The following is a 24,605-nucleotide window of genomic DNA, read 5'->3' as shown; positions in this document are numbered from 1 at the left end:
ATGGAGGCTGAAGACGTTCTTTCGTCCTCCTCCCCGGCGGCGCCTTCTCGCTCGCCTGCTTCTCTGTCACCCACGCCTTCTGTCTCCTCCTCTCCGCCCGCGGCTTCGCGAGCGGCGTCATCCTCGTCTCTCCAGTCTTCTGCGCTCGGCGCCGCGGCGTCGACTCTGCACCACTATCCTTTCTCGTGCCCCCGAGCAATGGGCCTTCCCGACTTCGGCGCGTGTGTGCCGCGGACATCTTCTTCCTCGCTCCTTCACGCCTGGATCGCCCAGGCTGGCGGCGTCTCTGCGATCTCCCGCGATCTCTCGCGCTCGGCGTCCGCCGTGGGCGGCCACATCAACGGCTTAGACATCGAAGAAGTGATTTTCTGCTTGCTGAATGCGCTCGAGGCCTCCTCCTCCGAGGCTGCGTCCAACGACCCGCTGAACGTCTTCGCGGGCCTCCCCTTTCCTCCCCTGCCCTATGCTGCGCCTTCAGAAGGGGTGGAGAACGCCTCGGCCGACAGAGCCGCAAGCGGAGACCGTGAGTTGGGCGGCGCCGGCGGGCCTGCGCATCCTCCGGAGGAGCAAAGGCTCCGCGACGCGCGGGATCGAGACCTCGCTCTCGCCGCCGCGGCCGCCAGGTCTCACTCCTCGACGTGGCGGCGCGTGCCTTCGCCTGAGGCCATGAGCTTGCTGGAGCTTCAGAGCGAAGCCGCGGTCGCCGAGACGCTCTGTGTGTTTGCCGAAAAACACATGGCGCTGCTGATGCTCTCCATTCGATCCTTCCTCGAGGTTCGCGTGACGGTTCAGGCGCACCAGCTGGCACTCTTCCGCCTCCTCCTCCGCGTCCTCGGCTTCTGGATCTTCCAACTCGAGGCCGACGGCCGAGGCGACTTTCCGGGCTCTGCGCCCGCGCTCGTCGACGTGTCAGACTCCGGCGACGCTGGGCGCGCAGAGCAAGCGGTGCAGGCTGAGCGGCTTGACGCTGTGACGACGAGAGAAGGCCGAGAGAAGAAAGAGGACGTTGAACCCTGGGAGGAAGACTGGCTGAACTTCGCGCTGAGAGAGTATCCACTGCTGAAGCCACTCGACGGCCGGAAACTCTGCCTCAGTGCCGCGATGAGCATGATCGCGGCCGTTCACCCCACAACCGTCCTCCACAAACTCTCGAAAGAGCTCAGGCAAGCCCGTAAGTCAACGCGCATCGGCGTGCTCTCCATATTCGCATACTCGTCTTTAGAGACAAATGCATCAGTTCGTGCGTCCAGGGACAACTTCTCTCTCCATGCGTACCCGCACCTATCACTATCTATCTATATCTATCTATATCTATCTATCTATATCTATCTATATCTATCTATATCTATCTCTATCTCTATCTATCTATCTATATCTATCTATATTCATATCTCTATCCATCTCTATCTATATATCTTCATCTATCTGTTTCTATCTCTCTCTGATCTCTCTCTCTGTATGTATATATATGTATACGTGCACACTAGGCGGAGGTCTTCCTACATGCGCCATATATATATATATGTATATTCATACGTATACGCTTGCCCTTCTCGATGTGTGCAGCCTTAAGTTACATCCGCGCGACGGATTGTGTGGGGATGTTCCTGCCTCACGCTCCAGCACTGACGGCCGCGCGCCCGCGTTTTCTTTCTGAAGCTGCCTTAAGTGCGTCTCTCTCTTCTTATACTCTCTTGCATGAGCCTCGCGAAGGCTTCGGCTGCGGGTAACTTGGGCTCGTTGTTGTGTTTTTTTTTCATCTGCGCAGGCAAGAGTGCGGCGTATCCCAAGGTGTCTGAACTCCTCGGTCTCTTCTGTCAGCTTGTGCCTCTGCTGCCCTCGCGCCTGGCTCTGTCTCCACCGAGCCGCGGGATTTTGGTTTCTCTCCCGTCGCTCGCCTGCGGCTCCTTCTCGACTTCGCAACTACCCCGACCGCCTCCAGGCGCGTCTTCGGGCTCGTCGGCTGCGCTCTCGCGCCACTCTTCGCTCGGCAGCAGCCGCGCCTCGTCTCAGCGCAGTCTCGCCTCCGCGCCGCCGGCAGCGCCGGTTTCTGCTTCCGCACCGCCTCCTCCTCCTCCTCTTCCCCCTCTCCCGGTGCGTCTCAACCTGCGTCTCGCGGTGTGCAGCGCTCTCTCTTCGGTGAGCGCTTGCCTCGCGCTGACGTATGAACAACGACTGCTCGCCGTCTCGCTCGTCGGGGCGGCGGGCGCCACGCGCCAAGCGCTCGCCGCGCTGCGGGCTCTCTCCTCTTCGCCCGCGGGCGCGCGGCTGCCTTGTCTGTTCGAAGTGCGTCGGCGCCGCGCACAGACCCGCGCCGCTCCACGCGCCTGCGGCGCCCTCAGACGCGAGGCCGAGACTGGCGGGCGACCCTACGGCGAGCTGGAAAGCGGGCACGGGGCGGTGCAGACGCGCGCGACGCCGTTCTCGGCGTCACGCTTCGCCGACGAGGCGCCCGCGAAGGATCGCGCGCCGCCGTACGTCTTCCTGCGGCACCTGGTGAAGCCCGAAGGCGCCCTGACGGAAGACAGAGAGACGCCCGGCGCGCAAGCAGACTCCAGTCGGGGGAGCGCGGAGGACCCCAAGGCGGAAGGAACAGAGAGCGAGTCAGGCAGGAATACAGGGAGGGCTGGGGAGTTGTCAGTCGCGGGCGGCCATCCGCGAGGCGGGGCGGATAAGGCGATCGCGGCTGCTGTCGAGGTGTGGAATAGTCTGCAAGAGACGCTGCTTCCCTACTTGCTTCTCTTGCCGGATGAAGAGGAGGGCGGCGGCGAGGTCTCGGAAGAGCTGCACCCCCCCCCGGCCTCGCTCGCTGCTGTTCAGCAGGCGCTCTCAGCCGCCCTCCATCTGGTGCACGTAGTCGCTGGCGAGCACCTCTCGGCCGCGGCGATCTCCCCCGCCCCGCCTTCGCCCCCCCCCGCTTCCCCCTCCTCGCCTTCCCCCTCGCCTCCGCGCCCGTCGATTCCGCGCTTCAGTCGTCAAATGGAGACGCTCCTGCAGCTGCTCCTTCTTCATCTTCTGTGCGCCGCGCGCGGGCGATCGCTCGTGCGCGCTGTCCGCACGCAGGCGCGGCTCGCCCGCGAGCGCGAGAAGGAACGCAGGGAGGAGGGGAGAAAGAAGGAAGCGAAGGCTGGGCGGGCGGCGAAGCCCGCGGAGGAGAGAGCGGGCGCGGAGGCCCCTGGAGAGGCCTCCGACCCCGTCGGGGCGGAAACAGAGGAGGGCCTTGGGGGCGAGAGGCAAGGTGTTGGAGCTACGGAGCGAAGAAGGAAAGGAGGGAAGAAGTCCGCCGCGGAGGCAGATGGGAAGGCCACGCTCGACTACGTGAAGTTCGGGCAGCTTGTGGAGAAGGCGCTCGACGAGGAAATCCGCGTGTACGTGCAGGTGATTGAGGGCGAGGGCGCCGAGGTGGAGGACGCGGAACCTTCCGCGCCTCCTCTCCCAGACCCACGCGACGTGCAGCTCCTCCTCATGCTCCTGCTGCGCTGCATGGCGCTTGATTCGGACTGCCGCTCCGCGACGCGATTCGCCCACCTTCGAGCTCTCGGCGCAGACGCGGCGCAGAAACCCGCGGACGAAGGAGCGGAAACTACGCTCGCAGAAGCAGCGGACGGCAGGCATCAGAATGATAAAACAACTTCCGAGGCGTGCTCTTGGAACAGCCAACCGTTCGCCCGTCTTCTTCAGCGGCAAATCTTCCGGTAAGTGGGCCCGTTGCCTTGACTCGCTTCCGTTTGGTTTCGCTGAGTGAGCACTGGGCGCTCGATCTTTCGTGCCTTATCTGTGCGAGATGAGAGAGTTGCAGAGCTGCCGGCTGCGCTCGTTCGCCAACACTGAATCGCTCCTCAGTTTCCATCTCTGCCTTCGCGTGCCTGCCGTGACAACTGCACTGCGATCACTCTCGGGAGCTCGCCGAGTGTCGTCTTCTCTGTAAATCCAGGAGCTTCCGCCATTCTTCTTCTCTCCCTCGTCGTGTTCCGTCTTTCTCACTCTCTCTCTTGTGACCGCCTGTGCTTTTTCTCTCTCTTTTGGGTGCATTTGTTGCTTCTTTCGTTGGTCAGTGAAGTTTTTCTGGGCGGCCTATTCGTTGGCTGGCTGTCGGCTTTCTCGTGCCGGCAGGAAGGTCTTCCATCCGCGTATTGCCTCGTGTGCGTGTGTCTGTTCCCTCAGCATCGTGGCGACCTCCACAGCTGTGATGTCTGCGTTTCACTGGGATTCCGTCTCGCAGTCTTCCCCCTCCCCGTCGTCCGCTCCTCTGTCTCCTGCCCTTCGGTCTTCATCCTCTCCCGCGCTCTCTTCTTCTACGTCTCGCCCCTGCGCGGTGTCGTCCTGGTTTCCTTCTGCACCGCCTTCGTTCTTCTCGCGCGGCGCGTCGCTTCTCTCTCTGGCGCCGCTCGCGTTGTCTGCGGGCGAGCCGCTGCTGCTGGCGTGTCTGCTGAATCCGCTGGCATCGTCGCCGCCCGCAGATCCGAGTGCGGCGCTCGCCGCGGAGTACTCCAACGCCTCTCTGTGGGCGCTGCTCACCTCCCGCGCTCACCACGCGCACGCACCGCCGGTTCCTTTGCTGGGCTCACCTTCGTCGAGGCCGAGTCGCGAAGGCCTCCCGTCGTCTCTCTCGTCGCTCTCCCCCTGTTCGTCCTCTGATAAGACATCCCCTTGCACTTCGTCGTCGCCCTCGTCTCCGGCCTCGGCGCCGTCCTCGCCGGCGCCCACGACTACCGTTTCCTCGGTTTTCTCGCCTCCGCTCTCCCCGCGATCGCAAGGTGCATCTGACGCGTCGGCGCCCGAAGGTGACACGGGGGGGAGGACGCCGAGGGGGGCGGGGAGAACGGGGGCGCGGACGACGGCCGCCCGTCAGACTTTGACGGCGCAGCCTGCAGGGCTGCGGCGGAGCGAGGCGAAATCGCCGTCGCCCTCGCCCGCGCAGTCTGCTTCCTCGCGCGCTTCCAGCCCACGGCGGCGCCGCTCTTTGCCGCGCTTCTCGATCTGCTTCGAAGAGCCGTGAAGTCGCGAGGAGGCGCGCAAAGCAAGTCCGAAGCGCAGGGCGAGCGAGATAGCGCCCCTCGAGTCGCGCTACTCTGCATGCTGACGCACTTTGTCGGTGAGAGCCGGAAAACTCGGCACACCCCGGATGCTTACAGGTAGCCAACCGACGAAACGCGGTAGCCTTTCAAACCCTGAACTCCACAAGAAGACGCGCCCCAGACGCAGAATCGTGCAGGTGGACATGCGAGTCTTTGGGCACATACGTGTCCCCAAATGCGGAAATGGCTCTCTCGCGCCACAGCAGGTGCATGCAGTATGTAGGCGCATGCCTCTTGGCTGTTTTTGGTGTCTCTGCGTACGCACGTGCAAACACCCTGGAGAGAAGAGATGAGTAGGGGCTACAGCAGCTCCGAAGGTGGGAGCGTCTCGGCCTCTCTCCTTCGCGGCATGTGCCAGCTGCGTCTTCCTCTCTACGCACGCCTCTCAGGCTTGACGAGCACGTTCGCTTGCGCGAAGAGGGTCGTCTGACGGTGTTTTGAATGGTTTGTTTCTGTGTTTTTTTCTTCGCAGCTGTCCTGCCGCTTCGGCCTTCGTCTTCGTCGCTTCGCGTGCGCCACCTCAAGCTGTCGCTGGACGATAGCACGCCGTCGCTGCTGGGTCGCCGCCAGATGGCGGCTGCTTCGAGAAAGCGCGAGAGTCTCGTGTTGGCGTCTGCGGTCTCGCGGGGAGCGGCGCCGGGCTCAAGTCCCTTTCCGCCTCCCTCTCACTTGTCTTCCGCTCCCCCCTCGTCTGCGTCGCACACGCTTGCCTCCTCTTTTCGCGAGCTATCGGCCTGTTCGCCGCCGCGCGGGCGACTGCCCCTGCAAGAGAGCGAGCGGCGGGCGCGCGCGGCGGGCCTTGGGTCGGCTGGCGGCGGCTCGACGGTACCGCGTTGGCGCAGCTTCGCCGCGCGGCTGGAACCGGTCTTTCTGCAGCAGCAGCAAGCTGTCTTGTCTGAAGGCCTGTTGCTGGTGCGGGAGTTGTGTTGCGTGTTGGCGGTCTACACGCTGCAGAGGGAGGCGGTGCGCTGCTACTCGCTGGCGTTCTCGCTGCTGCAGCTGCTGCGGCAGCTGGCGAGGAACCACTACTTCAGCCACTTTCAGCTCCTCGACGTCTTCCTCGAGCCGTCGCCGATTCAGCCCACGCAGAGCCGCGAGACGCTGCTCGCCTCCGCCTTCTCGCTCTTGCTCATCTTCGGCCGCGTCGGCGAAGAGGCCCTGGGCGAGCGCTCGTCGCTGCCGAACTTCCACGAGGCGCATGGCAACGGGGACGAAGAGGACCCCAACCTCTTCGCGACCGACGGAGGTAAGGGGGCGGACACCGGCGCGCAGGCGAGCCGGCCGCAAGCGACGGCTGAGGCGCGTCGGGCGTTGCTGCGCAGGAAACAAGAAGACTTCAACGGCGCCTTCGCGCAGCACGTCAGCGTCATGCGCCCGCCGTGGGACGCGATCCTCGCGCTCGATGAAGAAGACTCCTCCACGCCGCCCTCGGACCAGAGCGACCTCGGCGATACCGACGACGAGGAGGGCGAGGCGCTGTGCGAAGCGACGGCGCGGATCGCCGCCGCCGCAGAGGCAGACGCAGGGCAAGGCAGCGGGCAGGCGGTCGAGGAGACGCACGAGAAAGCCTCGCGCGGCAGAGCGAACGGCGAAGGCGGCTTCCTCGCTGGCGCGCGTTCGATTCTCTTTCGAGGCACTGCGCTGGCATCCGAGGAGACGCCGCTCGAGGGGCGAGCGGACGCGCCCGCGAGCGAGACTCGGGGCTCTGGCGGCGAGCCGCAGGCGAGCGCCGCGGAAGGCGCAGAAGGAAGGGCCGCACCCGGCGGAGACGGCGCCTACACCATTGGAGGCTTCTTCTTCGGGGCGGGAGGCGCAGCTGCAGAAACGCAGACTGCCCTCGTGCTGCCCACGATCGCCGTCACGAGCCCGCCGCGCGACCTCTCGCCGAAGAAGGCGAGGGGTGCAGGCGCGCGCGAGGCGCCTCGCGCGCCCTCGGCGCTGTCCCCTCTCGCGGCGACGGCCGGGGGGGAGAATCTGCCTGCGGCCTCCGCGGCCTCGGACGCGCAGGCGCCGCTGTCCGACGGCCTTCCCCCGTCCGCGGCGCGTGGCGGGTCCCCGAGCGCGGCGCTGCTCGCCCTCGCCGACCCGCCGCTGCCGTCGTCGTGTTCGCTCGCGGTGCCGGCGCGCGAGCGCAGCCACGCCAACGAGGAAGGCTTTGCGTCGCTCGCCTGCGTCCGCCGCACCTGGTGCGGCGCGCCGCCCGTGGAGCTCTCCTGTCTCCTTCTCTTCGGCCTGCGTCTCCTCGCCCTGCGGCCTGGAGGAGACGCGGGGCCCGGCCTGGGCGAGACCGACGACGAGGCGGAGGCCGGCGAGCCACACGCGCCTCCTGCGCCGAGGGTGTCCGATGCAGAGGAGGAGAGAAACGAAGAGAGACAGGCGCGCAGAGAGCGGCGACTCAGACAGGCCGCCGCGCGCCTCATCCAGAAAGACCTCTGCCGCCGCGTGCCAGGTAAGGTACTGACCAGACACAGCCAGAGAGCAACGGAGCGATGGCGAGGGACTCGCGCGTCTGGCGCGCGTGCGAGCGCTTTGCCTCACTGGAGTTGCATGCTCCCAGCCGTATCTGCAGTTCCTCCTCGCCCCTTCTCTTTGTCCCGCTCTCGTGTTTTCGCGGCGTCTCGGCTGCGCCTGTCTGCTCGCCTCGAGGCTCGCGTGGCTTTCACCGCGTTTATCTGCCCTCCCTCTTGCACGCCTCTGTGTATGTCTGCGTCGGGCGGCGTCGCCGCGCGTCTCTCTTTTTCTTCGCCGCTTCAGCCGTCCTGCGGCTGGTCGCGGCATTCGCGTCTTCTCGCGGGGTCGCCTGTCCTCTGGGTGTGCCTCGAGAGCGCTCCTTCCGCACTGCTGTGGGTGGCGGCGGTCGTTCATTCTCCCTCTCTCTCTCTCTCCTGTATGCAGGTCTGCTCTTCCCCCTTCTGCTGGATGCGCTGCAGCAGCCGCGCCTGGATCGCGCGCTGCCGGCGGTGCTTCTCTCGCTGGCGGCGCTCGCGCGTTCTCACGCACCGAAGCTGTCGCGGAGCTCGAGTCGCCTCGCAGCCGGCAGCTATTTGCGCGAGTCTTCGCTGCGGAACGGGACCTCGCTGGCTGCCCTTCCGCCGGCGCAGTCGGCGGCCTCCGACGACGCGCCGGAGCGTCTCCCCTCGCGCGCGCAGCTTCAGCGGCGAGTCTCGCCCGGCCTCGCGGCCTCCACGTCCGCGGGGTGCCTCGCGCTCCTGTCTGACGCTGTGTTCCTGCGTAGACAGACCGACACGCTCGCGTGGCTGCTGTTTTACGCGGGCGCAGATCCTCGGCGCATGCCCGGCCTGGCTCGCTGCGCCCTCGAGGCTCTCAAAGCGCTGCGCGTCTTCCTCTTTCTGCCTCCGAAGGCGCCCTGGCCTTCCGCCTCGTGCTTCACCTCCTGCGCAGCCTCGCCGTCGCCCCTCTCGTCGCCGGGCGCGGGTTGCCAGGGGGGGCAGCCGGCCGCCTGCCCGCCGCTCGCGCTTAACCGCGGGGAGCTTCTCGCGCCCGTGCCGGCCTGCGGCTCGGGGGCTCATGCAGATCACGACTTGGACGGCCTTCTCTGCGCCCTCGACGAGGAGAGAGAGAAGCCAAAGAACCCAGACGCCCCAGCGGAGCACGAGGCAGATGCCTCCGCGGGCAACGCGCCGTTGCCGCCGGCCGCAGGGGGGGGGCTTCGCCGCTCGCCGCGCTGCGTAGCGCGCCTGCCTTCTGCTGTCTCAACTGGACTGCGGAGCTGGCGAGCCAGCTTCTGCTGCAACTCTGCATCTGCGGCCGCGCCCTCGACGAGTTCAGCCGGGCAGCGGCGCCGGCGGACTCGCCGTCGCGGCTGCCGGGGGGGGTGCCGTCGCTGCGCGAGTTCTTCCTCCTGCACTGTCTCCGCTCGCTGTTCACGGTTGCCGCCGCGCTGCGCGACCTGGCCTCTCTCCACGCAGACCGCGCGGGCGAGAGTGTCTCCGGAGGGGCCGGGGCGCAAGGCGCGAGCTCGACTGGCGCGGGGCGCGGCGAGGAGGCTGAGGGCGAGGGCGAGCCGACGCCGTCCTTCGTCGCGCTGTTGCCGCGCGCGATTGCTCGCTACGACATTCTGCTGCTCCACCTGGCGGCCGTCTGCGCCAGAGAGCTCGCGTCCTCCTCCGTCCGGGCTGCGTTCCTTCGCGCGCTGCTTGGGCGTGCAGTCGGCTCCGGCGTCCTGCCCGAGTTTGCCGCGCCGGTCGGGGGAGGGGGGCGGGCGGACGGCGGCGACAGCCAGCCCGCGGAGGGCGAGGGCGCGGGGGCGGACGCGGGCGGCGGGGCGGCCTGGAGTGCGCCTCCCACGTGGGCGCGGCTTCTCGACGACAAGAAGGCCCGCCAGGACGCGGTGAGCAGGTACGGCAGCTGCCGCTTGGGCGAGGCGGTGCGCTCTGGCCTCATGAAGCAGGAGGCTTTGACAGACGGTCTGCTGCTTCTCACGCGGGCGGTGCCCGCTCTGTCGCAGGCGCTGCGGTCGCTGCCGCTCCTCGGCGCCCCTGTGCGGAGGAACCACCACGCTCCTGCTGCGCACGACGCCGCGGGCCTCGGGGGCGGAGGACTCGGCGGCGCCCCGCCGCCGACCCCCTCGTCTGCCTACGCGCAGCAGGATCGGAACCTCGCGAGTCTTCTTCTGTCGCCCGCGCCCTCTCCGTACGCCGCCGCGCTCGGTGCCTCCAAGGGCGGAGGCAAGGAGGACGCCGCCGGGAAGGGCGCGCTGGCACTGACGCGTCCTCTGCGGCCCTCGGCCTCGAAGCGGCTCTGGAAGCGCTTCCTGCTCGCCGCGTCGGGCTCCGCAGCCGACGACCGGCTCGCGCTGCTTACGCAGGACGCGGCGGGCGCGACGTTTTGCTGGCTAGCCTCGTCGGCGGGCGCCACGTGGCTGCAGACGCATCTCGCGCTCCCCACCGCGAGCTCGCTCGCCGCGATGTTCGCCGCAGACAGCCGCGCTGCCGCGACCCGGGTCGTGGCGGGGCCGTTCGGGGGGCCGGCGCCGAGGGGCGACGTCGGCGGGGGCTCTGCCGTCTCGTCTCCGCGCTCCTGCATCTCTGCAGGGTCGTCTGCCTCGCCAGCGACCTCGCCGCGGAAGGACGCGAGGCTGCGCCGCAGCCCGCCGCTGCCGCGCGCGCCGCAGGAGGCGGGGGCGGCCGCCGCTCCGCAGCTGACGAGCCAGCAGTCGTCGCTGTCGGCGAAGAGCAACGGTCTGCGCCGGAATTCTTCGCAGTCGATGAAGCGCGAGCTCGCCGAGTCGCCGCCGTCGCCCAGGGCGCCCCCGGCTCACGTGCTGCTGCCGCTGGCCTCCGCGACCTCCATTGTGGCGCTGCGAGGCGTCGCAGATGCGAGCGGGGTCGGCGCCGAAGAGGTGGAGCGAGACGATGACGCGAGCTGCCCAGTCTTTCCAGTCACGGGCGACACAGCGCTGTATCTGGTCGTGGCGCGGGCGCTGGCCATCGTCGCGAGCAGCGCGTCGGCCTTCAGCTTCGTCGTGCGCTTCCTCGAGCGCGTCGAGGAAGAAGGGGGCAAGCAGCGGCCGATGCTGATGAGCTCGCTCGCGTTCTTTGGCAAGTCCGCAGCGCAGGTCAAAGCTGAGAAGCTCAAAAACCTCCTCACCGTCTGCCGCGGCGTGTGCGCCGCGAACGCGCCCGCCTCGTGCTTCTCGCTCTCCCTCCTCTTTTGCACTGCGCGCGACGGGCACCAGCTGCTGCTCGCCCAGGAGCAGAAGAAGGCCCGAGAGGAGGCGAAGCGCGCCGTCCTCGCCAGGGACGCCCTCGCGGAATCGATTCCGCCCAAGACAACGCCGAGCGCGAGGGACGCACAAGGCGGCTTTGCGTCTGCTTGGCAGGGCTTCGCGGCCATCTGGGGCGGCGGCAACGCGCCGGTCTCGAAGATGGAAGAGGCGGAAGTCGCGGAGGCGCAGACCGAGGCGAGCGCGTGCGCAGACGGAGCCCCTCAGCAGAAAGGCGAGGCCCCTAGCCCCTCCAGCCCTAAAGAGAAGGCCGGCGGTGAGGAAGACGAGGCGCCGGAGGAGAGCGAGCAGGCGCTGCCGCAGGCCGTTAGAGAGGCGAAAGCCGCGGAAGCGGCGATGCGGAAGCAATCTGGCAAAGGCGCCCAGCAGAACGGGCCCCGCGGGGGGAGAGGGAGAGGCCGCGACATGCGAGAGGGCTCGCTGACTCATCGCGTGCACCAGCTGTTTGCAGACAGGGGCGGAGATGCGACGTACTTTAGTCTGAAGAAAGAAGGCGACGCCTTTTTCTTCTCGCGAACCGCGTCAAACATCTTCAAGTCGCCGCACAGCTCCGCGCTCTTGCCGATGTTCACGGGGCTCAAGCAGGAGACGGAAATCGACTTGGCGGAGGCTGTCCAGGAGCTCAAGGAAGAAGTGACGGCGCTGCTAACGGCCATCGCGCGAACAGAGGAAGACGACGGCGCCGAGGACGTGCTGCCTGGCGGAGTGTGGAAAACGGTCGGAAGGGACCCGGAGGGGGGAGAGGCGGGAGCCCTCGAGCTAGAGGCCTCTGCAGACACTCCGGCGGTCGACGCGGAGCGATTTCCCTCACGCGCGCTGGCGGTTTCAGACGCCGAGAAGCAGGGAGCGAGGAACGGCGAGCAAGCGAATCGCGGACGTCAGGGCCGCCGCGTGCGCGTTCTCCGAATCCAAGAGAAGCGCCGCCTCGCAAACAGCCGCGCGTCCTTTCTCTCGCTGCTGCGTCTCCTCTTGCCGCTCCACAGGAGCTTGTCTGCCTCTGAGGAGCTCGAAGTCGCGCTCGCCTTCGTCGCCGTGCGCGCGGCCGCGGGCGCGCGCGGCTTCACAGACTTCTCGGTCTTCAGGCATGACGACGATGGGCGAGTCGTGGAGGACGGCGGGTCGCTGACCTTTCGCTCTGCGTCCTCCTCGGCGTCTCCACTGCCGCGGGGCTACCACCGCGAAGACGCGAGCGCGGCGGCGTTTGGCGCCTCACCCGCAAAGGGCAAGGAAGGTCTCGGCTGGGGCGTGTTCCTGCTGCCGGCGACCTTTTCCCTCGTGGAGGCATCTGAAGACGACGGCTTTGACGCGGACGCCGTGACGGAGTCCGCGGGCGGGCGGTGGCGCGCAGACCGCGAAGCGACGCCGAGTGCGGATTTGGCGGAGACACTCGATGCGGTGCAGACAGCAGAGGCGGCGGCGAGAGAGGCGAGCGGAACGAAGCGCCCTGAAGGCGAAGGCGGCGAGGCCGCGGAGGGGCCTGAGCGCGCGGCGAGCACCAACGACGGAGCTGGCGCGCTCGCGGGCGCGGGCTCTTCGGCCGCGCTGGCGCATGTCTTCTCGTCTGGTGACCGCCTGCTGCCCTCTGTGGACCAGATTCTGCGGCGCGCGCCGCTGATGGACGCCTACACGCGCTTCGCCGAGCTGACGATTCTCGCACTCCTCGCCTTCGTCGCGGAGCCCACGACCGGCGCGCTGCCGCCGCCGCCTCTGCGCCTGCGCGCCGGCGAAGTGAAGGCCGCAGGCAGCGCCTGGTGCGTGCGGCGGCACCAAACTCCTGCAGCGAACGGTGAGAGAAAAAAACAAAGCGAAAGAAGACAGCCGTGCTCTGGAGAAGCCTCTAGCAGAGCGGGCATGTGACATTGAAAAACGGAGCGGCAAACAACGGGCGAAACTATCATGTCTGTGTTTTCGATTTGAGTGAACACGGAGATAATCGAATTCCAAGGTCTGCTTCCGAAAGTAACGGTGCAGACTGTAAACTAAGGACACCTAACAATGACGCAGGGTCGGGCGCCCTTGAAAACCAGAGCGCCAGAGAAAGCGTAGAGGAGAGGAGGGCGGAGCGGGGCTTTGAATTGGAACGAAAAACGAGGCCCAAAGGCACCGCGGCTGCTGAAGCTACGGCGGCGAGAGAGACGAATCACAGAGGTGGCGACCCGCGGAAAGCGCCGCAGAGGGCAGAGTCATTTAGGAAAGAAGGAGAAAGAAAACACTGTGAAACTTGTGGTCTAGGGGGGAAGGGGGAGGGCAGCCCCAGTGCCTGTGTGTCTTTCAACTTCTCGTCGTTGCGAGGCTTTCCAAACCTCCCTAAAACGCGTCTGCGGTCTGCGTGTGCGTCTCTAGATCCGCTGTTGCCGCTGGCGACGTTGCTGCGCCAGCGAGGCTACGCGATCGTCCGCCTCCCGCTGGACGCCTCTGGCATTTGCAAGCCGCTGCGGGCGGCGCTGCTGCCTGCGCTGCGTTGCATCGCGGCGCTGCTCGTCTGCGGGCTGCCGCTTGGATCGCCCTCTTCGGCCTCGTTCGCGGTGCTGGATGTGGAAGAAGGCGCCCGCGGCGGCGCAGCAGAGAGGCGCCGCGGGGGCCATGAGGAAAGCAGCGAGTCGCACGCTCTCTTCCCCTGCGACGGGGCCGTCGCCTCGCTGGTGCTGCTCCACGTCTTGCATCTCATCAAAGGACTGGTAAGTCTAAGCGCCAGCGCGCCCGGCACAGGTCAGCCGACTCAGTGTGCGACGACGCAGCGGTCACACTGAAGTTTGCTGCGTCGCGTGCGAAGAGACGCTCTCTCCACGTCGCAGAACTGAACTGTCGCCGCCGAAGCTCCGCCATGCGTGCCGCGCCCGCCTCGCCGTTGCAGTCCTTCTCGGGTCCTGCCCTGTACCCGTGGCTCCATTACTTCACTGTGCGGTTTTGGTCTCTGCAAACTTCTGTCGCGCGTCGTGGGCCTCCGAGGGCTCGCGGTCTGCGCGCCGGCCAGGGGGGTTGGTGGCGGTATTTACACTTCAGAAAGGAAGTCCGACACGAGAGAGGGGTTCGCCTCACGCGCGTTGGCTTCTGCGTAGCGCGCCGACTCCCTTCTGCAGGTTCCTCGCGTCGTCTCTTCGGCCCTCGGGCAGCTCAAGCTCCGGCGTCCTGCGGCCTTCTGCTGCGTGCGGCCGCGGGCGCCGTCCTCGCGGCTCTTTGCTTCGCCTGCCGCCTCCGCCTTCGCGCTCCACGCCTCCTCGCGCGCCTCCTCGCCTGCGGCGGCCGGCAGCCCCCGCGGGCCTTTAGAAGTCGCCGCAGCGGAGTCTGCGGCCGACCCGCCGAGCATCGCCTCCAGGATGCTGGCGATCGCGAGGGCGGAGCCGGACGCGCGGGGAGGCCACAGAAGCCGCTACGCCGCGTCTGCTGCCTGGGGCTTCGACGGCGCCGTGGCGTCCTCCGCGCAGCCGAGCCGCGAGCAGGGCGGGCGCCAAGCGGCGCTCGGAATCGGAGACAGATACACGATGCCCCTCGAGCCCGGAGACCGCGGCGAAGCTTTCTATTCTTCTCCCTTTCGAGGCCTCGCAGGCTGTGGGGACGGCGGCATGCAGGTGACGTCGGTGTGGGCTGCGGGGCCTGCGTCTCCACCGCTCCTATGCGCATTCGACTTGCCCGAGAGCAGAGACTTTGGTGCGGCCGGCGCCTCCAGTTTGACGCAGGAGACGTCAGCGATGGCGGAAGATACGCTCTCGCTCAAGAAACTCGCTCAACAAGCGGGCGAGACGCACGCGCGAATCGACCGCGCGGTGAACAAGGTGGTGCTTGGGGTGTACGTACAGAAGAAAGAGTGGCGAACTGTGGCCGTTCTGTTCAAGGTAAGGGAGGTCCCGGGGGCACTTCAAAAATCGAGCAATCTTCCAGAGACGGCTCTTCGGGGCCTCGCTCCTCTGGTCTCTCGGATGTTCGCGCGCGAGTCTCTCTCCCCCGAGCTTCTGTCTGCGTCGCGTTGAGTGCATCACAGGATCTGCCGTTGAGTTGTCAGTCTGTGTGTCAATGTATTTCCCGTTTGCTTTGTCTCTGTACATGCAGAGCATCCGCTTCCGCCTGGCGGGACTGCCGAATCCATTTTTGCGTTGGAAGGGGCTGCGTCTCTTCTACCAACTTGCTCTCCGCTGCTCCTCCTTCTCGCTTCCTCCTCACTTTGCGTCGCGTCTCTTCGGCGCGGCGCAGCACGCTGCCTCAGGCTTCGCTTCCTCGCTGGTTCATGACGGCATCTGTGCGCTTTGCAACAAGTCCTCGCGCGGCCATTTCTCGTCTTCGCCGTCTTTCGGCTGCTCGTCTCCTCTCTCCTTCTCGTCGTCCGCCTCGTCTTCCTCTTCTTCTTCCACTCTCGCGCTTGGGTCGGGCGCCCTGCCTCCGTCGGGCGCATGGCTCCACTGCCTGCTTCTCGTGCTTCCTCACTTGGGCGACGCCGTCGCCGAAAACCGCGCACTGGCCTTTTCGGTCCTCCGCGAGCTGCTGCTGCGGTGTGCGGACACCGCGCATCTCCTCCAGCTTCTGGAGCTTCCTGACGCCTACTTCGCGCCGGGAGGCCTTTCGCCTCACAAGCGCGCGGCTCTTTCTGACTTTTCTGAGGGAGAGGAGCTCGCCTCTGATCGCAGCGAACCAATAAGTGCTGCGCGGCTGCCGTCGCCAGGAGGTGCGCGCGAGAAGCGGCCCGAGCGCGCGGCGCCAGCGCCCTGCGGGCGGGGCATGGATGCGGCGAGTCAGGACGTGGCACAGACCGACACCGAGAGTGCAGTTTCCTCGTCGTCGTCTTCGCGAGCGTCGCCGAATCTGCGAATGGGAACTTCGCGGGCCACCGAGAGTTCGCTTCTCCGCGCGTGCTGGGGCGGCGAAGAAGACGCGGAGGCCGAGCGCGCGGCGCAGGAGGCGCGCAGCGCCGCAGCGTGCGGAGACTTGCTCTATCTTCTTCTCAGCTCCATCGTCCACGCAGACTGGCATCTCTCGCGCGGGATGCTGTCCTTTTTTCTGCTGCCTCTCGCGGAGGACGACGTCGGAACGGCGGCGCTCGTCGCCATGCGTTTTTGTCTCTTCTTGCTTCTGCAGCAGCGCATCAGCCTCGCGTCGTCGCAGGCCTCGTCGTCGAGTTCGCGTCTTCCCTCGCGCACGGAGGCGTGTCTCCCCTCCTCGGCCTTGCCGAGCCATCCCCCAACCGCCCGCTTCGACCGCGCTGACAGCGCCGTCTGGGGCTCCTCCACGAGCCCGCAGGCGCGCGGGCCCCCCGCCAGGGGCGAGGCGAACGCGAGGGGGGAGGGCGAGTCGGCGGAGGCCGCCGGTGGCGACGCAGGAGAGGATTCGCCGCAGCCAGCAGACGCCGCAGGGGTGGGGGTCGGGGGAGCGCCTTCGGTCGCAGAGAGCAGCGCGTCAAGAAAACGGAGCATGTCATCGTCCTCTCTCTGCCCGCGGCGAGACGAAGCGCTCCCCGCCGGAGGGCGCGAGGCCCCGACAACAGGGCTGCGGGCTCAGCTGCAGCCGCAGACCGATCACGAAATCGTCTCCTGTTTCTTCTTCTCGCCCGTGCCTCTCGCCGACGTCCCACCGGCGAAGGAGCGGCGCGGAGACAGGCAGGCGAGGCTCTTCGCCGCCGCGGTCCTCGGCATCCTCAACCGGAGGCGCGAGCGCCTCTGCCTGGAAGCCGAAAGGTACTTCCGCGACCTGCGCCAGAAACAGGCTGCCTCCCCAGACTCTGCTTCTTCGAGCTCGACTTCCTCGCCTGCGGGCGCGTCGCCTCGGCGCAGCCCGACGATCTCCGCGCAGCGGCCGCCTCTTCCAGACGTGCGCGCCGTTGACGCGTCTCTCCCGAGGACGGCCTTCCGCGCGCCGAGGGATGGAGGCCCAACACGGGCGCCGAGTGTCCTCTCGGCGTCCACGGCCGCGCCACCCTTTGCGTCTCTCTGTTTTTCGTCGGCGCTGCCTCCGTCGCACGCGGCCTCGCTGGCGTGCCTGCCGCCCCTCTTCTTCCCCTTCACAGAGCCTGGCGCCGCGCAGGCGTGCAGCGAGTCTCTGTTGTCCGCAGCTCTCGCCTCGGCGGTAGGCGGCGTGGCGCTGTGCCGGTTTGGTCAGGGCGGACACGCCGCGGCGTACGCCGAAACGCTCTCCACTGAGCCGCTCGTGCAGCTGACCGCTCTGCGCTGCGTGCGGGAGCTCGCGAGCGCCTCGGGGACCTCGCTGTTTTCCGTCTTGGCCGTCCTCGTCGAGAACTCGTTTGCGCTCACTGAGCAGAAGCCGAGCGAGCTGGGCGGTCTCCTCGCCGAGGGGCTGCGCGGGGAGGCGGGTGCGGAGACGGAGCCGTTGAGGGCAGCGAAGCCTGAGGGCGCCGCGCGCCTCGGCTCGGCGGCCCCCGCCTCTGGCGCGAGAGACGAAGCGGAGGCGAAGAAGCTGCAGAAAGTCGCGAGCAGCCCGCCGGGCGCATGCTGCCTCGCGTCGCTCTTCGATTACGAAACCAAGGCGGCGGCGGCGCCCGCCACGCGCATGGCGACCTGCGTGAAGGGGTGCGTCCACAGCATTCTGGTCGGTTTGTTTGCCGAAGACCGCGCCCTAGTCAAGCGGCTGCTGCGCGCCTTCACCGACATCCTGAACAACGCGCCATGCACAATTTCTTTCCCCGCGTCCTGCATCCTCTCCCCGAGTGCGGACACTCTGCGGGAGCTGCGGCGCAGACCGCACGGCGCGAGGAGTTCGCCGGGAACCGGCGACGCGCTCCGCAGGAGGATGCGAGAGGAAAGAGAGGACGGGCTTCGCGAGCGCCTCCGCTTCCTCAACCCCTCGACCCACCAAGTCACGCTCCTTCTCCTTCTTCTCGTCTCTGTGAGAAGCCAGTTACCTTCGGCCTCGGCGCTCAACCTGCCGCGGGCGACTCGCACCAAGCTACAGGAAAACAGGATGGCGCGAAGCGCCACGCAGACGACGAGCCGTGAAGCTACCTCGCTGCCCGCGCCGGCCTCCCCGCCCCTGCCGCCCTCGCCTGCGGAAGTCTCGCTTTCGCTGTCGTTTCCCTTCGCCTCTGGCGAGGGCGCGGCGTTGATGACTCGCGCAGTCGCGCGGCATTTGCCGCAGCTGTTTGCGACGGCGCTTCTCAGACTCGGCGCCTGTTACGAGCTCTCGGCGTCTCCGCGCCTGCCGCCGGCTGCGCCTGGCGCGCCGCGCGAACTCCACGTCTCGCTCGCGGCGCTCTTCGCGCCGGAGGAGGAGGAGGCGGCGCGCGATGAGCCTGTCGACGGCGCCGCGGCCGCGGCGCCGGACGTGCCGAGCAGCGTGGCGGAGCCCGGCGAAGCGGACGAGGAAGACAAAGAGGACGACGACGCGGAAGCGGACGACGACGCGGAAGCGGACGACGACGCGGAAGGGGACGACGAGGCGGAAGGGGACGAAGGCCAGTCCATTCGGCTGTACGCGAGCCCACGCAGCGGCTCCTTCGACGCCTTTTCGCTCTCGCCTCCGCTCTTCACCGGCAACGACCGCGCACTGCCGCCTCGCGCGCAGACCGCTGCGAGGGCGACGCCTGGCAGCGGAGACGAGGCGAGCCTCTCCGACGCCGAGCGACGGCGCCACGGCCGAAGGGAGGCAGACAGGCCGGAGGCTGCGGAGCGCTGCGGGGCTGCGCGCAGTGGAAGGCGTGAGCGAGGCGACAGGCGCGACGAAGGCCGCAGCGGCGTCATCGCGGTCTCCATCATCGCTAGGCAGGAGGCCGTCGACGTCGCGGTGATGCTCATCCGCGCGCTTGCAGAGACGGCAAAAGAGACAGAGCTCCTCGTCCTCCTAAACAAAGCACGAGTCTTCGAGAGACTGAAAGAGGAAGATGCCTACCTCGGCGCAGTCAAAGACGCGATGACGTACGCTGCACATGCATATGTATATACATATAAATATATATATATATGCATAAACATGCATGCATACATACTTACACATTCACATATATAGTATATACATACACACCTACGTATACATATATATATATACATATATATATATACATACATGCACACATACATACACGTACATATATGCATGCATATGTCTATATTGACTCATATCGTGCATCTCTTTGTATCGCTCTGTTTTTGTGACATCTCTCTCCGGGTTTCGATCTCTGTGTGGCAGGCTCGCTTGCGCGTTTTTTTGTCCTCTTCTCAGGATTTTCCTCTGTGTGCGGCCCTGCGCGGCCAGCGCGGTCCTGTCGTTCGTCGTCCCCTTCTGCGAGCGTTCGGCGAAGACTCAGGTGCTGGTCGCGTGCGAGCTGATCTCCGCAGTCTCCTCCTTTCTGCTTTTCTCGTCGCCTCGCGCCTCACAGGCCTCCGCGTCAGGTGTGGCGACCGCCAGCGCAGACGGCGCACTCTTGGCGATGCCTTCCGCACTCTCTGCAGGAGGGCTGCCGCTACTCGGAGCAGAGGCATGTGGGCTCGACTGCGCGTCGCCGCGCTCCGCGTGTGCGACTCTGTCCGCGGCGCCGCGGCCGCCTTCCGCACCGGTCGCCGCGGCGTTGCTGTCGCAGCTGACTGAAGCCGTGCTCCACGCGCTGGATCGAACGAGCTACCTTCCCGCGCTGGTCGCGGACAGTCTGCGACGCGCCGCGGTGAACGCGACGCGGGAGAAAAGTGCGTCGTCGCCCGCGGCCTCGGCGGCCTTTTCAGCACCAGCGCACCCCTGGTTTTTCTTCGGCAGGTCGTCGCACGCAGTCGCGGAGACGGAGGCCGAGAGCGAGGAGGAACGGCGAGAGCGGGCGCTGCAGTGGAGCCACATCCTGCAGAAGAAGATCCTGATGAACATCGCGACGTGGCACGGCGAAGAGGGCGACCTTCTGCGAGACCAGAAGCGGGTGGAGGAGGCGGACCTCCCGCCCCAAGGCAGCGTCCTGCATGCGCTGGCGACGCTCTTCCTCGCCCTCACGGCCCTGACCGGCCTGTGGGCTGCAAGCGTCGCCGAGCGCCGCCGAGAGAGGGACGGCACACCCCGCGACGCAGACAGAGACGAAGTCGAAGCAGAGAGACAGGGGCAGGAGGGGGGGACAAAGGCAGGCCACATGTTCGGCTCCGAAGCGACTGCCCTCGAGATCCTCGAGACACTCGAAACGGTGAGGAAAACCCGACGCACATGACGCCAGACACAAGCAAGTGCGGCATGCCAAGACGTCTACATGTCGCCATCAAGTTTATTTGAGTTGCCAAAGGCCTCGAAAACCCGTTTTCCCCCAGCGTCTCTCTGTGTGATTTGATTCTGGCGGGGGCCTCCGCCGTATGGCTTCTTTTCTCTGCGTCTCGCGCCTTGACAGCCTCTTGAGAAGACGCATGCCGCTTGAGGCGGCATGAGTCTCCTTGCGGTTGTCGCACGCTCGCGCGTTGCCCAGGCCTCCTGCGTCGCCAGAGACGCTGTTCACTCTCACTCTTCGCCTGCTTCCTGCCTTTCTGTTTGCAGGGCCTCTGCCTCGCACCTTTCCTGTCTCTGGGCCTCGGCGCGGCCGCGCCCGACGCGCCGGCTTCGGGCGCGGACCTGGAGACGCTGGACGTGACGCGGGCGGTGCAGCTCGTAGCGAAAGTCTGTCTAGCGTGTGTCTCTGCGTGCGCGGCTTTGTGCCAAGTGTCGCCGAGTTACTGGCCGTCACCGCGCTGTGCAGAGCGGCTTCTTTGCGTCCTCAACCGGTCTCTGCTTCTGCGCCCTCACGTGCTCACGCCTCTCCTCCTGCACTCCACGGTAAGAAAAACTCGCTTTTTCGGGGTTCTGCGCTGTCTGGGGCTGTGGGCTGACCGGTGATTCCACTCTCTTCTCGCGCGTTACATGGCCTCACCCCAGCAACGCTTTTTCGGTGCGTGACCCAGCTCTTATCTCTCTACTCTCGGGAATTGTAGTGTCTCTGTTTGTTCGATCTGAGTGAAGCCCCCTAGTCATCTTCTCCTTCGGGAGCCCCGAGGAGACTTTTCTCCGAGTTTTTTGGCGTGATGCGGCGGTCGACGTGTCGTCGCTCGCTCGCTTTTTCGCACATTGCGTGTTTGCTTTAAGCAGTTTAGATTAAAAGTCCACCGATAAACAACTCTTTTCTCTGATGTATTTTAAATTGCGCGCGGTGTTTTCGGCTCAGAGCTCTCGTCTGCGCTGCGCGACCCTCGGCCTGCTCTCGACGGTTCTGCTGTATGGGCAGCAATTTAGTCCGCCGCTCTCTTTGCGCTGGTCTGCGAGCTCATCGTCGGCGATTTCCTCGTCTTCCTCGCCGTCGCCTTCCGCCGCATCTCCCCCGGCGTCGCCGGCCTTCGTCTCACCGCCTCGCGGGCACGAGAGCGCCGCGTCGAGCGCGTTTTCTGCTTCGGCGGAGGGCGCGGCCGCGCAGAAGGCTCGCAAAGGGGCGCCGTGGACAGGGGAGGGCTCCGCAGAAGCACTGGAGCCCGACGCCCTCGACGAATTGCTGGTCTGTGTGACAGTTCACCTCGTCTCCGAGGACAGCGGCACCGTCGCCGCGGCGGCGACGCTGCTGGACAAGGCACTCTTCCCGCTGCTCCTTGCAGGGTGCAAAGATGAGGCGGAGGCGGAGGCGGAGGCAGACGTGAGCCGCGCCCGCGAGATGCTCACCGCGTGCCTGGCGCGACTCGGCTTTTCGCCGGCGGTCTGCGCGCAGGCGGAGCCAGAAGCCGCAGGCAGGCTACCGCCGGCGCGCGGCGACGGAGGCGCCACAGAAGACGCCTTCGGCGAGGCACGCGCGTGTGCAGCCGAGAAGGGCGGCGACGCGCGCGGCGTCCTTTCGGCGGCGCTCCCCCAGCGCCGAGTTCACGCCGTGGCGCCGCTGCTCCGCGCGCACGCAGTTCAGCGCCTTCTGCTGGAGCTCCTGCCGCTCCTCCTGCGCAGCGAAGGGCGGTCGCGGCTCTCGAGTGCGGCGGCGGCGTCGCCGCGACGCGTCTCGCGCCTCTCATCCACGTCTTCCTCGCACTCAAAGTCCACCTCGGCGACGCGCTCGCCGACGGCAGTCTCGGCGGAGGAGCCGTCCTCCCACGAGACGCGCGCCTCCCGCCGCGGAAGCGCGACTGGCCGCGACGGCCGCAGGCAGCCGTCGCGGCTCTCGAGTAGGGGTCCGGAGTTCCGGCTCTTGGGGACGAGCGTGGAAGTGGGCTTCGCGCCGGGGTCGCCGTCCTCCGGCGCGAAGACGCGGCGGAGGAAGGGAGATGCGCCGGCGGACAAGGCGGGCGATGCGGCGTTGAGCACGGCGGCTGGGGCGCCCTCGGCCTTCACGCTGCACGCGAGTCCGCGCTGGCTGACTCGACTGTTTGCGCTGCTGCTCAAGGCACGCGCATACTTCCCGCCGGAGGCCTGGGCGGTGCGCGTGGAGCCTGAGGCACATCTGCTGGATGCGCAGCGGCGCCGCAGGGAGAAGCTCGTTCGGAGGCGCCTCGAAATGGTGCTGTACGGACACCCCGACGCGGCGCTGGCGGCGTCCAAGGCGGCCGCGCACGTGCTGGCGGCGAAGAAGCGCGGCGAGTACTTCTTCGAGTCGCAGAAGCTCCCCGCGGGGCTGTCCTCCGTCTTCGGCGGCGGCCCAGAAGACACCACCGAGGGCCTCGAAGCCTCCGCGGGGAACCTGCTCAAGAACTTCACCTCCTACTTCCGCATCGGCGGCGACGCCACGGCGGCGCGCCGCGCCGCACTCCAAGCCGCCGGCGCCAGACTCGCGGCAAAAGGAAACGCGCGAGCACTCCGCGGCGACGCCGCAGCCGCAGCTGGGTGCGAAGACCTGGCGGAGGAGGGAGGAAGAGAAGACGAGGAAGACAAAGCGGCAGACGAAGACGACGTCGGAGAGTCCGAAACCGACGTCGCAGAGGACGCCAGCTCCGAAGTACGCGAACGCATGCAGAACAGATGGAAAAAAAAAACAATATCCTCTAGACTGGGTGGAGATCCTCCGCAGCTGACCGCCCATGAGACTCTCGAATCCTTTCAGGGATATGTGTAAATAGGGGGACTTCTGCGTCTGTACGCCGTTGCCTTTCGCGCGCGTCCTTCTTCTTGCGTCTGCTGTTTCTTCTTCTTCTTCTTCTTCTTCCTTCTTCTTTCTTCTTCTTTCTTCTTCTTTCTTCTTCTTTCTTCTTCTTTCTTCTTCTTTCTTCTTCTTTCTTCTTCTTTCTTCTTCTTTCTTCTTCTTTCTTCTTCTTTCTTCTTCTTTCTTCTTCTTTCTTCTTCTTTCTTCTTCTTTCTTCTTCTTTCTTCTTCTTCTCTCTGATGTGTCGTGTGCGTCGCCGCTGCTTGCCGGCCTGCGATCTGCTGCTTTGACTGCACTCTTTTCCTCAGTTTTTTTTTTTGCTTTTTCCGGCTACCGCGGCCCGGAGGAGGTTCGTTTCGCGCCCCACGTTCAGTTAGAGATTAGATTATTTTCGCTCCCATGGTAGTTCACCGTATCACGTATCCAGAGTAAGGTTTGAAGGTCGCCTCTCTCCCTGCGCGCGCCTTTTTCGCAGGACGACGACGACTTGCCGGTCAGCGCGGAGCTCCGTCGCTGGCGATTCATGGAGGACTACCTCCGCGAGGAGGGCCTGCCGACGTCGCGTCTTCTCCTCGGCGTCTCGCCGCTGACGGTAACTGATTTCCTCCTCTCCGAAGACCCGCTGACGACCCTCGCGTCCCGGACGTCGGGCGGCTCGAGCTCCAGTGTCTCTGCGCCGGTCGGGGCCGTGTGCGTGGAGGAGACAGCGGGCGCCGGCGCGGCGGGCGCCGGCGAGCGCGCTCCACAGGGCGAGGCAGAGGAGGCGAGGACGCCGTGGGGGCGCGCGGGCGGGAGGCCGATTCACGTCGCAGCCTCTCTGCGGGCGACACAGGGCGAAGAAAGCCCTGCGGCGGTGGCGTATCAGGCGGAAGTCTTCCTCGGCGGCAGCGCCTGCGCACTCGCGCTCGTCCGCGCGATCGCCGCGGTCCTTGAAAGCGTGCCGGAGGCCACGCGCCTGCGCGTCAAGGACCTCCTCAGGCTTGAGGCCCTCGCCGTCGCCGCAACCAGGTGAGAGGAGAGTGGAGACGCTGCGAAGATCGTCGCGGAAGAGCGGCGATATTAAAGCAGGCGTGGGGCGCTAAGCAAACTGGAGAGGGGGAGAGAGACCTGCAGCCGAAGACAACGGCCGCTTTCTCGGGTGCGTGTTGCGTCTAAAGATGCTCGTGTGTGTGCATCTTTATCGCTCTTCGTCGGAACTCTCTGTCCCAGCTTTCGCACGTTTCAGGGCGTGCCTCGCTGCTCTGTTTGCTTCGTCTCTCTTCTTCGCAAAGCTTCCTCGCTTACGTTTTCGGTGTCTGTCGGTTTTCGTTTTGTGAACAGACAAATCTGCGCTCTGCTGCCGGCTCCAGCGGCGCGCTCTCCCCTGACTGAGGGAGGTTTGAGGACGCAGAGTTCGGCGGTCGGTGGCGCCGTCGACGAGACAGAAGAGACGAGCTCGCTGCAGTTTCAGAAGGCCGCCGCGATCTCGCTGGGTGCGCTGGCGCTGCTTCAGCCTTCACTCCACTCCGAAGACGCCTGAGAATGAGAAGAAAAGAAAACTGAAGGAGACACGAGGCGTGTCTTCACCCTGACTGCGGGCATGAGCGAGTGCAAGCCTACACTTGCGCGTCGCTTCAATCTGGCCTCGAAGGCGGATGCGCGATCGCCGCATCGATGTCGAAAAAAGGAAGCAACTTCTGTTTGATGTAAAGCGACTCTTACTGTTTGGTTATATATAAGATGTGTATACCTGAGTATCTACAGTTTGACGTATGGGAGAAGAGCAGCGTGTCGCCGTTTTGCGAGGGACTGGCGACCTGTT

The 24,605-nt window shown here is 66.1% G+C and overlaps 1 protein-coding gene across 1 annotated transcript; it reads left to right on the top strand.

Moving 5' to 3' along the window:
• Positions 1-24,323, top strand: BESB_056120 (uncharacterized protein; the record flags this gene model as incomplete). Its single annotated transcript, XM_029364047.1, has 15 exons — positions 1-1,171; positions 1,769-3,695; positions 4,165-4,784; positions 4,853-5,095; positions 5,551-7,527; positions 7,974-8,721; positions 8,868-12,610; positions 13,168-13,502; positions 13,905-14,657; positions 14,872-18,677; positions 18,982-19,918; positions 20,260-20,535; positions 20,921-22,660; positions 23,280-23,812; positions 24,125-24,323. The coding sequence occupies 15 exons, from the start codon at positions 1-3 to the stop codon at positions 24,321-24,323; spliced, it is 19,008 nt and encodes a 6,335-aa protein (XP_029219970.1).
• Positions 24,324-24,605: the final 282 nt, after the last annotated feature.

This window comes from Besnoitia besnoiti, chromosome IV (assembly GCF_002563875.1).
Source record: "Besnoitia besnoiti strain Bb-Ger1 chromosome IV, whole genome shotgun sequence".
NCBI classification, from domain to species: Eukaryota; Apicomplexa; class Conoidasida; order Eucoccidiorida; family Sarcocystidae; genus Besnoitia; species Besnoitia besnoiti.
The sequence above is the reverse complement of the archived record's forward strand: the minus strand, read 5'-3'. Positions and strand labels throughout refer to the sequence as shown.